The sequence below is a fragment of the Orycteropus afer genome, unplaced genomic scaffold (assembly GCF_000298275.1).
Source record: "Orycteropus afer afer isolate SDZICR_OR568_19922 unplaced genomic scaffold, OryAfe1.0 scaffold00142, whole genome shotgun sequence".
Lineage (NCBI taxonomy): Eukaryota > Metazoa > Chordata > Mammalia > Tubulidentata > Orycteropodidae > Orycteropus > Orycteropus afer.
In genome coordinates, this window is record NW_006921729.1 from 4,171,408 (window position 1) to 4,188,138 (window position 16,731).

Sequence of the window (16,731 nt, forward strand, 5' to 3'; positions counted from 1 at the left end):
TATTAGGTGCCATTGGGTCAATTTGGACTCACAACAATCTGATGTGACAGAGAATGGTCCCATAGAGTTTCTAGGCTATAATCTTTATGGGAGCAGATTGCCAGGTCTTCCTCCTAAAGAGCCATTGGGTGGGTTCAAACTACCAACTTTTCAATTCTCAGCCAAGTGCCTAACCGTTGTGCCACCAGGTCACTATGTATCACACTTAACTGATGGCAATGGGTGTATGCTATATAGTGATACCAAACCAAACTCACTGCCATCGAGTCGGATCCGACTCATAGCAACCCCTCCTTGGGTTTCTGAGGTGCTATCACTATGGAAGGAGATTGTCTAGTCTTCCCTCCGAGGGGTAGCTGGTGTGTTTGAACCACCAGCCTTCTGGTTAGCAGTCAAATGCCTTAGGCACTATACCACCAGAGCTCCCATCTTCCCCTCTGGAATGTGAGCTTAAGAGGTGTTAGGGATTGACTTGTTTTCCCCAAAATAGGTAGAAATCCTATTCCCTGTACCTGTAAATATGACCCTGTTTTGGAAACAGGAGTCTCTTTTGTTATGTTAATTGCATCATACCAGAGTGGGGTTGGTCCTAAATCTAATCACATCTGAATTATAAAAAGAGCAAAATAGACACAGAGACACACACAGCTGACAAGGAACATCAAGGACTGTCAGCAGCTACTGGATGCTGAAATAGACAAAGAAGGACCTCCCTTAGGGCCATGCCCTGAATCTGAACTTCTAGCCTCCAGAGCTGTGAGAAAATAAATTTCTATTCTTTAGAGTCATCCATTTGTGGTATTTTTGTTATAGCATCAACATGATGCTAAGAAAGGGGTTGAGAACCTTGTCTGGTTTTTGTTTTTGCTTTCCTATTGTCACAATTTTTGTATCTTGTACAAGGCCTAGTTCATAACAGGCCAGCATTTGGTGAGGAAATGGCTGAGGGAATGAGAGCTTGAGTGTCGGCCTAGAAATAGATTTTTGCTTGGAGACCACTAGCCGATTGGCTGCCTGGTGTTATTCAGGACTAACCAATACTGCACTAAGAGCTATAAGCATTATTAGGCCATGCTTCATCACTTCCATGGATCCACACAGAGCCTTCATGGAAGCAAAGGAGGTCCTTTCCCACCCCAAATCTCTCCAATAAAAATCTTTAATATTCTTACGCTGTTGCAATGACAATGGAGTCCAGCCAGTTCCATGGATCTCGAAGGAAAGAAAACTCATCCAAAATAAAACCACTTGCCAATATTTTTATCAAAGCTTCAAAAATATAGATCCCAGTGAAGACATATCTACAAAACAAATCAATCAGAACAAGAAAGAGCATGAAAGTGATGAGAAAAGCAAAGAGCCTGTCTATCTTATCTGGCCTTGATGATATTTTCTTCCATTTGAATGTGGTATTTAACAGTTCAGTCATTAGCAAACCAGAATTCAGAAAGCAGAGTTCCTCAGGCAAGTCCTGGTATTTAGAATTTCTGAGAAACTGGCCTGTTGATAAAGTGGTAAAACTCTTTTTCAATGCCTAGGTTTATAACTATATTCTTGAGACTATTTTTAGCCAATAAAGGGTACCCTAGAACTAGGGGCATAGATTGTCACCACCATTCTAGAGCTATTACTCTGATGTACAGAAGGAGGCAACGGTAAGGGAACAATGAACAGAGTAAGTGACAAGGCAAAACAATGGTTCTTTCCATTTTCTCCCAAGTCTTCTATCATGTTCTGTCCTCTATTTGATTTTTTAATTTTCCCTTCTGCCCCTTCCCTCAACCAAAACAAACAAACAAACAAAACAATAATACCTGTCTCTCTTATTATAATCTCAAGTTGTCAAATGTTGGGTCCGCACGTACACACACACACACACACACACATACACAGAGAGAGAAAGATACACAGGCTCCACTTTGGGGAAATAAATAATCAATTCAGCCAAACAGTCTGTTGATTCAGAATAAAAAAAGTGGACCTTTTCTGGTAGACTACCTAACCACAACTAATCCTCAAAGCTAGACCAGGTCTTGGAAACTTGGCAAACCCAAAAGTAATCAAGAAGAGCAGGTAAGCTCATAAGGTTGCCACAAGCAAGAGCTCCTATCTGCTTCCATCTTCTGACCTGCTCATCTTTTAGATGACAAATCAAAACAGATCAGATTAGGTAATATCTGCCCAGCAATATCATCTTTTAAACTCAGGTATATCAATAAAGTTATAGGTACTTGATAAAAGGCTGTAATTGAGGATTTGTGGGATTTTGCAAGTCTTCATCTAGCTCTCAAGCAAATGATACACGCAGCTCCTGGCTGTCATTTCTGCCTAACCATTCTCTCTTCTGTTCCCACCATTCTCTCTTTTCCATGCGAAGCCTGGAAAATAGTGGGGCAAGCCAAACCAAGACAGCATTTGATATGTAGTAAAACATGCCCATTATCATGTAACAGGGATTGGGAACTCAATGGAGGCTCCCAATGGAGTGTGTCACTATCACTTCAAGTATATTTAGGGTATCAGAAAAAACAAGGAAAAAAACTGAATATGAGGAAACTGGATAACATTTTACTTAAAAACTACTGGGTAAGAGCAGAAATGAAAAATAAAATAAAATAATTCTTAGAATCAAATGAGAATGAAAACACAACATACAAAACCTTTGGGGCACAGTGCTCAGAAAAGAACTTGAAGCAATAAATTCACATATCAACTTGAATAAAGAGAAAAGGACCAGCAAAAGAAATTCACAGTCACCAGGAGAAGAGAGTAAATGACAAGGCAAAATACTGGGTCTTTCAGATCATAGCAAGCATCAACTTGAATACAGAGAAAAGGACCAGTAAAAGAAACACTGCATCTTCAGATCAGAGCAGAAATAAGTGAATTAGAAAGCAGAAAAACAATAGAAAGAATGAAAAAGACTAGAAGTTGGTTCTTTGAGCGGATCAATAAAATTGACAAACCACTGGCCAAATAGATAATGGAGAAAAATGAGAAGATGCAAATATCCAAAATAGTGAATGAGATGGGTGATATTACAAAACAACCTACTGAAAAAAAAAATCATAACAGAATAGTATGAAAAATTATACACCAACAAACTAGAATACTGAGAAGAAATAGACAAATTTCTAGAAATACACTACCAACCTAAACTAACACAAATAGAGGTAGAAAATTTTTTTAACAGACACATAACAAAAGAAGAAATTGAAGAGATCAGACCAAAAAAAAAAATTATATATATATATATATAGAGAGAGAGAGAGAGAGAGATTGATATTGATATTGATATGTATAAAAAAAATTGATATCATGATCAAGTGGGATGCAAGGATGTTCAACATTAAAAAAATCAATCAACATAAGTAAAACAAAGGAAAGGAAATAAAGGATCATTTCAATCAAAGCAGAAAAAGTATTTGATAAAATCCAACCCATTTTCCTGATAAAAACTCTCATCAAAATTGGAAGGGAAAATCCTCATCATAATTAAGGGCATATAGGCAAAACCAAGGAGCTCTGGTAGCGTAGTGCCTAAGGCACTTGACTGCTAACCAGAAGGCTGGCAGTTCAAACCCACCAGTCACTCCTCAGAAGGAAGGTTGGGCAATCTACTTCTATAGTGATAGTGCCTCGGAAACCCAAGGAGGGGTTGCTATGAGTCAGGTCTGACAAGATGGCACATAACAACAACAACAACAGGCAAAACCAAGAGCCAACATTACTCTCAATGGAGAAAGATTGAGAGCATTCCCCTTAAGAATGGGAACCAGACAAGGATGTCCTTTATTTCCACTCTTATTCAACATTATAGGAGCTCTGGTGGTATAGTGCCTAAGGCATTTGACTGCTAACCAGAAGGCTGGCAGTTCAAACCCACCAGCCACTCCACAGAAGGAAGACTGGGCAATCTACTTCCATAGAGATACCATCTTGGAAACCCAAGAAGAGGGTCACTATGAATTAGAACTGACTTGACAGGAATGAGTTTGGTTTGTTTTTTTTTATTCAACATTGTACTGGAAGTCCTAGCTAGAGCAGTAAGGCAAGAAAGAGAAATAAAGGGAATCCAAACAGAAAAAGAAGTAATACTATCCTTATTCACTGGTGATATGGTCATATACACAGAAAATCCCAGACACTCCACAAGAAAATTACAGGAACTATTAGAAGGATTCAGCAAAGTTGTAAGTTTAAGATCAATACACAAAAATCAGTGGCGTTCCTCTACACTAACAAGGAGGATTCTGAAAAGGAAATTAAGAAAACAATACCATTTACAATAGTCCCCAACAGGATAAAATACCTAGGTATAAACCTAACCAGGGATGTAAAAGACTTACACAAGAAAAGCTATAAAACACTACTGTAAGAAATTAAAGAGATCTACATAAATGGAAAAACATTCCTTGCTCATGGATTAGAAGACTTTACATTATGGAAATGTCAATACTATCAAAAGCAATCTGTAGATATAATGCAATCCTGATCCAAATCTCAACAATATTCTTCAATGAAATGGAAAAACTAATCTTAACTTTATATGAAAAGAAAGGAAGCCCTGAAAAACTACAGCAATGTTGAAGAAGAATAAAGTAGGAAGCCTCATACTTCCTGATCTCAAAACTTACTATGTTGTTGTTGTGTGCCATTGAGTCAGACCTGACTCATAATGACCCCTCCTTGGGTTTCCGAGGTGGTATCACTTATGGAAGTAGATTGCCCAACCTTCCTTCCAAGGAGTGGCTCGTGGGTTTGAACCACCAGCCTTCTGGTTAGCAGTCAAGTGCCTTAGGCACTACACTACCAGAGCTCCTAAAACTTACTATACAGCTGTTGTAATCAAAACATCTTTGTCCTAGTTCAATGACAGACACATAGACCAATGAAACAATTCAGAACCCAGAAATAAAGCCATCCATCTACATATAGCTGATCTTCAGCAAAGGGTGAAAGTCTATTCAATGGGGGCAGAAACAGTCTCTTTGACAAATGGTGCCAGTACAACTGGATATCTATATGCAGAAAAATGAAACAGGATCTATACCTCACATCATGCACAAACACTAACTCAAAATATATCAAAGACCTAAATGTTAAAGCTAAAATTATGAAGTTCCTGGAAGAAAACATAGGGCCACGGCTAAGGGACCTAATTTTCAGCATAAACAACATACATACACACATATATACATACATACACACTCACACACACACACACACACACACACAATGTATGAATGACAGAACATAAATTAGATAGTGGAACCTTTTAAAAATTAAATATTTATGCTCATCAAAAGACTATCAAGAGAGTAAAATGAGAACCTACAGACCAGGAAAAAATCTTTGGCAATGGCTCATCTGATAAGGGTCTAATTTCTAAAATATATAGAAAGCTTCAACAACTCAACAACAAAAAGACAAACAATCCAATAAAAAAAAAAATGGGCAAAGGACATGAACAGACACTTTATCAAAGAGGATGCTCAGGCATGAAATATGCTTGTAATCAAATGTATGAAATGTATGCAAATATATGAAAATATGCTTGTAATCATTACCCATTAAACCAAAAAAACTATCAAACTCACTGTCGTCAAGTCAATTTGACTCCCAGTGACCCCTCCTTGGGTTTCTGAGGCAGCATCTCCATGGAAGTACATTACCCAATCTTCCTTCCAAGGAGTGGCTGGTGGGTTTGAGCCACCAACCTTCTGATTAGCAGTGAAATGCCTTAGGCACTACATCACCAGAGCTCCCATTTGTTGTTGTTGTTGTTATGTGCCCTCAAGTCAGACTCAACTCATAGCAACCCCTCCTTGGGTTTCCAAGGCAGTATCACTACGGAAGTAGATTGCCTAACCTTCCTTCAGAGTGCTCCCAATTAGAGAGATGCAAATTACAACTACAATGAGATATCATCACAGCCCTGCAAAAATGACACTGATAACAAAAAACAAAACCCCAGAAAAAGCTGGTGAGGTTGTAGGGGGATTGGAACTCTTCTACATTGCCGGTGAGATTGTAAAATGGTACAACCACTATGGAAAATAGTATGGCACTTTCTCAAAAAGCTGGAAATAGAAATACCTTATGGTTTAGCAATCACACTTCTAAGTATATATCCTAGAGATATAAGAGGAGTGACACAAACAGACTTATGCACACCTATGTTAATTGCTGTATTATTTACAATAATAAAAAGATGGAAACAACCTAAATATTCATCAACATATGAATGGATAAGCAAACTGTGGTACATAATACACTATGTTATTAAGAATAATGAGTATTCTATGAAACATCTTTTTTATTTTTAATGAAACATCTTTTAACATGGATAAATCTGGAGGACATTATGCCTAGTAAAATAAGTCAATCCCCAAAAGATAAATATTATATGGCCTCACTATTAGAAAAAATGAATAGATAAATACACAGAAACAAAGTTCTTTGATGGTTACAGGGATGGTAAGGAGAGGGTAGGGGAATCATTTTCAAGATAATAGACAGTTGCTGCTTTTGGTGATGGAAAAGACAGACCAAATATAGGTGAAGTCAGTACAACTTGACCAAAGTAAATAAAGAACTAAGAAGTACAAGGGAAAAAGGGACAATTTCAGTAAATTTTATAACATATACAACTTTGCAACAACAGTAAAAAGCAACCAAAAAATATGTGTGCAGTTACATGGGTAGATATGGGTGCATATATGTGTCTAAAAAGGCATATGCAAGTAATTGCATATGCATGTATAGGTGTATCTATAGGCATATGTATGTATGTGTATATATATATATATATATATATATATATATATTTGTATGAACTGCATATATGTCTGCATATATAACAAATCACATAGAAGGCACAGTTACACAGGTTTCCTAGACATGCCCAAACAACTGGTGGAATTAGTTTATGGGTTAAAAGACTTGGGACCAAGGACTGCCAGTAAGATGGAGGAATAGGCAGACAATTGACACAGACCCTCTTCAACAAAGAAAAGGAAAACCTATTGACAGATATACAGAAGATAATCTTGGAGCCCTGAGTTTTGAAAGGAACTATACAGAAGTGGATTAGGCACCAGCTAGTGGAAAAACCTGAACAAAAACAGTGAGTACAGAGATGGTCGGAAATGTGGACTGTCAGCTACTCCAACAGGACCAATAGCCTGAATATTTCCAAGTGGTGTTGGGATCTGAGAATTCACCTTAAGGTCAGCCCTGGTCACCAAGGGCTGCAGGGACGACTGTGCTGGTGGCCTATGACTAGGAAGGGAAACGGCAAGGTGGGAGACAACCTGAGCTGTTGACTTTCCACTGTCTGGAGGGCACAGCCATTTTGATTGTTTACACATGGCAGACATTTTGGATATTTAAAGTGACTGAGGGTACAGCCATTTTGAATGTTTACAAGCGGTGGCCATTTTGTATATTTAAAGTGACTGAGGTGCAGCCATTTTGAATCTTTATAAATGGCAACCATTTTGGATTTTAAAGTGAGAACTTTCTCATTTGGATTCCAGGGACCTAAGAATAGGCTCTGTTTGCCAAGATCGGCAGGGACATACAAGAGGCTGACAACAGGAAAGGAGACAGGTAATGAGTGTATAAGTGCTGCTCACTAGCAAATAGAGGAGCGCAGTACAGTACCCTGCTTGCGTAGATAACATACAAACAAAATAAAATGAAAATCATAGGCAAGTCACTTCAACATACAGTCACCAATTAAATACAAACACAAAAAACACACAACGCCTCAGAGACAACAGAGCATCACAGTCCACACAAAGAAGCAAGATAAAGCAAGAGAAACAAGGGACCAGGATACAGACCCAAAACACATCCCTGAGGAAGATGCAGCACTGGAATTCCCTGATAAGGACTTCAAAAGAATGATATTTAGGTATCTTCAATGAATTGAGACACAGATCAAGGAAAACAGAGAAAATCCTAGAACAATTTCAAAAGACAATTAAAGAATCAAATGACAAAATAAATGGAAAATTAGAAATGATACAAAATCTACACACAGAAATCCAGAAGATTAATACTAAATTCTCAGAAATAGATAAGACACTGAATGAGCAAAGGAGCAGAATTGAATCAATGGAAGACAGAATTAGGGAGATTAAAGGCAAATACCTGAACACTTCTTTGGAAAGGGATAAATCAGAAAAAAGTGCAAAACAAAATGAAGAAAGCCTAAGGTTCATGTGAGATACCATCAAAAGGAATAACCTACGAGTAATCAGAATTCCAGAACAGGAAGAGACAAATAAAACCATAGAGAAAAACTGTCAAAGATTTGTTGGAAGATAATTTTTCTGGTATGATGAAAGATGAGCATATATCCATTCAGGAAGTCAAATGAACCCCAAACAGGATAGAACTCAAAAGAAAATCACCCAGACATATCATCATCAAACTTTCCAAAACCAAAGACAGAGAAAGAATCATGAGAGCAGCACGGGAGAAACAAAAAGTTATGTACAAGGGGCAACTATTAAGACTAAACTCGGATTTCTCGACAGAAACATGCAGGCGAGAAGACAATGGGATGGTATATATAAAACACTGAAAGAGAAAAATTTCCAACCAAGAATTATGTACCCAGCAAAACTGTGCTTCAAATATGATGGTGAAATTAGGACATTTCCAGATAAGCAGAAATTAAGGGAATTTGTTAAAACCAGAGCAACCTTACAAGAAATGCTAAAGGGTACCCTTTGGACAGAGAAGCAACAACAGCCAACAACTGACCATTAACACATATGATGATATAACCCAGAAACCAACCCAGCTATGGAAGTATCCAAAGTAAATAAGCCTACAGGATTGTAAACCAGGAACAAGAGACATCAATTGACAAGTGAGGACAACTACAAACCAAAAAGAGGAGAAATTACAGAACTTGTGTCATTATAGAACTTCTAGATGGTAGGGAAGTCAAGACAACTAAAAGACAGAATGGACTGCTCTATACTTGGGAAGAAAACTATAAATCACAGAGTAACCTCAAAGAAAAATGATAAACTTTCACATCAAAAAGGAGGACCAGCATAAATATTCAGCAAATATTAAATAATAGCAATGAAGGAAGTGATAAACGGATTCATAAACAAAACGAGCTCAGCATAGAAAATTATACAGAACAAAGAAATCAACACCACAAAAAAGCACATAACAAAACTGACAGAAACAAATTCATGTTTGCCGATAATTACATATCTGTCAAGGGACTTATCTCTAAGTTTTATAGTGGAAGAGTGGATGACCAAACTATGGTACACACACATAATGGAATGCTATGCAGCACTAAAGAATAATAAAGAGTCTGCAACACACCACATAATGTGGATGAACTTGGAGTACATTATGCTGAGTAAAATAAGCCAATCACAGGACAAATACAGTATTAGTTCATTGTTATGGAGGGTCAAGGAAAGGTTTATATATGGAGGGAAACTCTTTGTTGGTTGCCAGTGGTTGGAGGGGAAGAGAGGGAACACTGAAAAAAATAATGGATTGACCCATGTCACTTTAGTTTTGTGTATTTCACTGTACATAAATTATATTTCAATAAAATGCATTTAAAAAAAAAAAAAAAAAAACGACTTGGGACCATAGTCTCAGAGGACAACTATGTCAATTGGCATAACATACTTCACAAAGATAATATTTACATTCTAGATTGCTGAGTATAGTCTGGGGTCTTAAAAACTTGTGTTGTTGTTGTTAGGTGCCATTGAGTCATCTCTAACTCATAGCGACCCTATGAGCTTGTGAGTGGCCATCTAACATACAACTATTATGTCTATTTATATGGCACAAAAGAGGATAAAGGCAATAAAAGGCTCAAAGAAGAAACTAGTCCACAGGACTAATAGCCCACATGAACCACAATCTACTCTAACCTGAGACCAGAATTAGATGGTGCCTGGCTACCACTACTGACCATTCTAACCAGGGATACAACAGAAGGTCCTGGATAGAATGGGAGAAATATGTAGAACAAAACTCAAATTCTTAAAAAAAAAGTTACACTTACTGGACTGATAGACCCTACAGGAACTCCCGAGACTACTGCCCTAAGATAAACTTTGAACTTGGATTTGAGGCTATTTCAGTAGGTCATCTTTCAGTCAAATAATAGATTGGCTTATAAAATAAACAGTATCACCCATGAGTAATGTGTTCCTTTAAACAATTAACTACATGAGACCAACTGGTCAAGGTTAGCCAAAAGCAAAGATGAGAAGGCAAGAAGAGGAAAGTAAGCTAGATCAATGGAAACAGAACAGATAGAATGGAAATAATGAGGACACTGACACTGTAAATATTTAACCAATGGCACAGAACAATTTGTTTAAAAATTGTAAAAAAAAATATATGTGTGTGTGTGTGTGTCCAGTCAGTACCATGGATGGTGTCCACAGAGCTTAATAGAATACCATCACCTGGTCCTAAAAAAATCCAAACTCACTGCCATCCAGTCGGATCTGACTCATAGCAACCCCTCCTTGGATTTCCATGGTGGTATCACTACGGAAGTAAGATTGCCCAATCTTCCTTCCGAGAAGTGGCTGGTGGGTTTGAACCACCAGCTTCTGGTTAGCAGTTAAAGAAATGCCTTAGGCACTACACTACCAGAGCTCCCAGAGGATTTTGAATCCATCCTCTGAGTGCTGATAACTTGATTTATTGATTTCCCAATTTTGAAGCTTTCTATCCGTCATGGATTGAATTCTGTCCCCCAAAAATATGTGTCAACTTGTCTGGGCCATGATTTTCAGTGGTTTGGCAGTTACGTTGTTGTTGTTATGTGCCATCGAGTCAGCCCCGACTCATAGTGACCCTTCCTTGGGTTTCCGAGGCAGTATCACTACAGAAGGAGGATTGTCCAACCCTCCTTTTGAGGAGTGGCTGGTGAGTTTGAACTGCCAGCCTTCTGGTTAGCAGTCAAGTGCCTTAGGCACTATGCTACTAGAGCTCCTTTGGTAGTTATATAGTGATGTAATTTGGCAGTTATGTAATGATCTCCCATGATGTGGTCTGATGTGATCAGCCAATCAGTTGCAAGAGGATTAGGGTGGGATGCAACATCCTTAATCAGGTCACAGCCCTGATCCAATGTAAGAGGAGGTTCCCTGAGGTGTGGCTAGCATCAACTTTCATCTTACAGGAGATAAAAAGAGAGAGAAGCAAAAAGAGAGAGAAGAAATTATGGTATATCCACACAATGGAATATTATGCCACATTAAAGAATAATGATGTATACGTGAATCATCTCACAATATGGATGAACCTGGAGGACATTATGCCGAGTGAAATAAGTCAGTCACAGAAGGACAAGTGTTGTATGAGTCCATTACTATAAAAAGACAGAGAAGAGTTTGCTTGGGAAAGGGAACTCACCTAGGTTACTGGGATCAGAAGGGAAGGGGAGGGATTAATTTCGGGCTAGTTGGGGCCTACATGCTGACATGGGTAGGGGGAGGGATATACGGGAAGGATATATGACCACCATAATAACATTAGGAAATGGGAGGACACTGAATTGTGCACATAAGAGATAGATGACAGATGCTAATACCAACCAATGTGTCCACAATACTGCATTGCCATTAACACCAAACACTAGTCTATACAGATAAACACATAAACACCTGAGATGATCAGACGGGGGTCAGTGAACAGAAGTATACTTTAGATCAAGGATAGATTCAGCTGAGGCTAATCTTGCACAGACACCAGTGATACAAAATACCTACAGTCCTTACAAAAACAGTAGAAGACAGACACAGAGTAATCCCTCACAGACAACCAGACACTATGGTAGAGAGATCCAATAGATCTACTGCCTCAGGACCATAGTACTGGGGGACACCAGACTCAATTGGCACAACAAAATACATAAAAGCGTTGCTCCACATCCTACATTGGTCAGTAGCGAATGGGGTCTTAAAAGCTTTCAAGCAGTCATCTAAGATGCAGCTAATTATCTCCTAGCATCAGAGTGAAGAAGAATGCACACACACACACACACAAAGGGCATTTAGAAGCAATCAGCCCTAGGACACAATGGCCCTCAAGACCAGAAGAACTAGATGGTACCTAGCTACCAATGCCAACCACTCAGGAAAGGATCAAATCTGGAGATCCTGGATAGAGTGGGAGGGAAAACATGGAACAAAATCCAAAAACTCAGTAATGACCAGAATTACTGGTCAGATGAAATCTGGTGAGACTTCCAATACTATGGCCCTGGAATACATTCTGCGCCTGAATAAAACTCACCCTCAGGGGAGGGCTCTCAGCCCAATAGTTAACAAGATGTACACGCAGACCACTCAACCCAGGATGATGCACCCACATACTCTATGGTAATACATCCCTTAGAGCAATAGACCATGGGACACCAGAGGACCAACATTCAAACTGAGGAAATGCAAGACAAACAGGAGTGCATAAATATGAGGGACACAGGGGGAGGGTTGCAGGATAGGGAGGGGAGGAGACTGGGTTACAGTTGGACATGGCGAATGGGGAATGAAACTAAACGTACATGTTATGTTGAATGTAAAACAACCTCTTAAAATAAAAATTAAAAAAAACAGAGAGAAGGACCTCCTACCACCAAGAATGAAGAACCAGGAGCAGAGCATATCCTTTGGCCCTGGGATCCCTGCACTGAGAAGCTCCTAGACGCAGGGGAAGACTGCTAAGATACATGGAGATTTCCAAGGAATGCAGGCCCACAGATGTTGAAAGCAACATTTGGCTTTACCCCCAAAGCCAACAGAAAGAGAAAGTCTTCCCCTAGAACTGGCACACTGAATTCAGACTTCTAGCCTCTTAAACTGTGAGAGAATGAATTTCTATTTGTGGTATTTCTGTTATAGCAGCACTAGATAACTGAAATGCTGACCAAAGAAAAGTAAAGAAACACTACCCCATGGACCCAACCATTCAGCTGCACAAATCCTTTCAAGAGGACATTTTCTTTTCTTTTTGCTTCTAGTCCAATATATATATTATTGTGCTTTAGGTGCAAGTTTACAGAGCAGAGTGTGTTTTACATTCAACATTTTATGTACATTTAATTTCATTCCCTATTTACCATTCCCAGCCCTAATCCAGTCTCCTCCCCTCCCTGCCCAGTAACTCCCCCTGCCCGCCGTACCCCTCATAGTTATGCACTCCTGTGTGTCCTGCATTTCCTCCACACAAATGTTGCCCCTCTGATGCCCCATGGTCAACTGCTCCAAGGGATGCATTTCCATAGAGTATGTGGGTGCATCACCTTGGGTTGAGTGGTCTGTGTGTACATCTTGTTTACTACTGGCTGAGAGCCAGCCCCTGGGAGTGAGTTTTATTCCATGCTCAAAATGTATCCCACGGTCATAGTACTGAGGGTTTCACCAGACTCCATCTGACCAGAATTTCTGGCCATTATTGTGGTTTTGGATTTTGTTCCATGTTTTTCCTCCCACTCTATCCAGGATCTCCAATTTTGATCCTTTTCTGAGTGGTTGGCATTGGTAGCCATCTAGTTCTTCTGGTCTCGAGGTCCATCAAGTCCTAGGGCTGATTGCTTCCAAATATCCTTCAAGAAGACATTTTCAACAGCCTCTACCCATCTCAATCTTCATGAATCCTTTGGACATCCAAATGCCACCAGAGGAGAACAACAGCTTCTCTCCTGTCCCCAACCCTGGCCTCTCTGCTTCCTAGACAAGGGTTCTTTCATATCTCTGCCTTAAGGATCTTTTAGTAGTGAAAATGGCCTTAGAGCAAATTAGCTTCCCATTGGGGCACTGCTTCCCGTAATAGAGTGAAATATCTTGTTGCATCTCGCAGAAGTACAGGGCAGGGCAAACCACTGCTGCAGGAACAATGCTCTCTCCTGGCTCGGTCTCCTCCACAGGTCCTGCTCTACTGACCACAAAGGCTCCCAGGGAAGCTGAAATAAACAATGAGCAGCAGCTCCTGCACTCTTACTTTGCTCCTCACATGGAACAGCCAATTCTCCAGAAGGGAGACCATTTTCTCTAGTGATACTGCCAAGATGTTTTCTGTTTTCAGTGGTGTCCTGAACCTTCCCTGAAGGACAGACCCTGAGCTGGCTGACCTTAACCAGATTCAAGATCCCACCCAGCAACAGAGAAAGACCCTTCCTACAAAGATCTCACCAAGGATGGAGAATTGTCTCCAAGGACAGATGGAACTGCTCAGAACTTGAGGTCAAAGAAAGGGGCAGTTTCCAATGTCTAACCTATAGCCCACGTTCCAGAAATCCCTGGAACCAAATAAAGGAGAAGAGATGTAGTCCGGAATTTTGAGAATACTTCTAGGAAGATAGTAGAGTAAGTCAAAGTGACAAGACTGGTCTCCCAAGTTCCCATTTAAAAAATCTATGAATATTCTGAAGGAGCTCTGGTAGCATAGTGCCTAAGGCACTTGACTGCTAACCAGGAGGCTGGCGGTTCAAACCCACCAGCCACTCCTCGGAAGGAAGGTTGGGTGATCCTACTTCCATAGTGATACTGCCTCGGAAACCCAAGGAGGGGTCACCAGGAGTCGGGGCCGACTTGATGGCAAATAACAACAACAACAATAACATGGATATTCTGAAATATATTCTGAAGAAATATAATGAAAACCAAGCATTTTCCAGATTCCGGTAGGAAAGTATCCACAGGTTATCAACCCATCTTTCCCTGGAGCACTGACTCTTGGCTCACAGTGCTTCTTTTTCCCAAACTGATGACATGGTCCATTCCCCTATCAGTTCCTCCAAGGTCTGTGAATTCTAATCCCACTCCATGTTGGAGGCACAAACCACCCTGCAGCCAGCTCTGTCACATTCTAGTGTGGAGTGCTTTCTTACCTGTGTGCTGCAGTAGATGAGCCACTGTTCTAACCATTGTATAAATAATCAGATCAGCTATTCCATCTGCAGGAGGCTTTTCACCTCTACCTGAACCTACATGAGTTTCTTTGAAAGTCTACAGAATCTGAAGGGAACTATGTACCCACAAAGGTAACTAATGTGGGAGAGGTAGTATAGCACTTGGGATTTTCCTAATACAGTACACGTCAACATCCATAAAAAGGAATTTACAAGGAACTGAGTAAGGGAGGGAGGAAAATCAAGAGTACAAAAGACATTTAGAAAATACTAAAAATTGAAATGCCACTTACTAAAACCTAGGGGACAGAGCCAAATTGTACTCATAAATAGTCTCTCTATAAATATTTTCACTATCTGCAAAAGAAGGAAAATGAATGAGTGAAACACTCAAATCCAGATTCTAGAAAACTTTAAGTCCTAATGAAAGTAAGATGAAGAGCATAAAAGAAGTTAGAAGGGAAAATAAATTGTACTTTAAAATAGGATTGAAGAGATTATTTTAGAAAACATAAACATCATCAAACCCCTAGCAAGTCTAGACACACACAAAAAGAGAAAACATGAACAAAATTATAAATGAGAAAGAAGATATAGCAAACTATTCACAGGAATTTTGGAAATAACAAAAGATCAATTATCAAGAGAAAAAATGAAAACTAATCCCTCCACACTCCACACTCCACACTCCACTCACTATCTAATTTCTTATAGTTCACCCTGAAAAAAGAAGACTTGCAGATATAAATGGGCAATTTTTTTTTCTCTCTCTCTCTTTGCTCTCTCTTTTTCTCTTCTCTCTTTTTCTCCCTGTTTTTCTCTCTCCCATTGAACGTTTAAGGAATGTCTCATTCCCATGTTATATGGAAAAAAAAAAAGCATCCACTTCGTCGAGGGAGAGAAAACAAATGCTGACAACAAATTTTATCAAGCACATCACAATAACACTATCAATAGTTTCATATAATAATTGTTATTGTTGTTGTTATATGCCGACGAGTCGGACCCAACTCATAGCGGCCCCTCCTTGGCTTTTTGAAGCAGTATCACTACGGAAGTAGATTGCCCCATCTTCCTTCCCAGGAGCGGCTGGTGGGTTTGAACCGCCAGCCTTCTGATTAGCAGTCAAGTGCCTTACGCACTACGCTACCAGAGCTCTCATATAATAATTAGAAGACATAATGTAAGAAAAGACCACATTTAAAATAGCAACAAAAAGAGTAAAATCTACAGGCATAAATTTAACAAGAAATATGGAAGACATATAAAGAAAACTTTGAAGCAATTCTGAAAGATACAAAAGAAAATTTTAACAAATGAAAGACCTATCATGTTCTCTAAGAGTTCCAAACTCATAGAGTCAATTATCTCTTAGTTAATCCATAACTTTTATCATTTCAATAAAAGTAACCAAGCGGACTATAAAGTTCATGGAAATATAAACCATCAAAAAGAGCCATTAAAATTCTCAAAAGAAATAGCAAGGAGGGATTTCTAGCATTTCTACGTATTACAACATCAGAAACCTTATGAAGAGTGTGTTTCTGGTATATGAAAATATGGACCAATGGAACAAAGAGAAGTCCAGAAATAAACCCAAATAGGTAACATCTTCAATTAGTGGTGAAAAGATGAACTATTTAATAAATGTTATTGGCACAAATGGAGATGAAAAAATAAAGTTAGATCAATTTATCACATCCTACATTTTGATAAACTCAAAATTAATCAGACTTAAACTTCAAAAAGAAGCTAGAAAATCACTAGAAGAAAGCACGGGGATTTTTTTTTTTTTTTTAACT

The 16,731-nt window shown here is 39.1% G+C and overlaps 1 protein-coding gene across 1 annotated transcript in view; it reads right to left on the reverse strand.

Annotated features, from left to right (window-relative positions):
- The window catches only part of SCN11A (sodium voltage-gated channel alpha subunit 11), a 141,026-nt gene that overhangs the window by 116,228 nt on the left and 8,067 nt on the right, over positions 1-16,731 (reverse strand). The window contains exon 4 of the mRNA XM_007945722.2: positions 1,173-1,301. Coding sequence (XP_007943913.2) covers positions 1,173-1,301 — 129 coding nt within the window. The remainder of the gene's footprint in view (positions 1-1,172; positions 1,302-16,731) is intronic.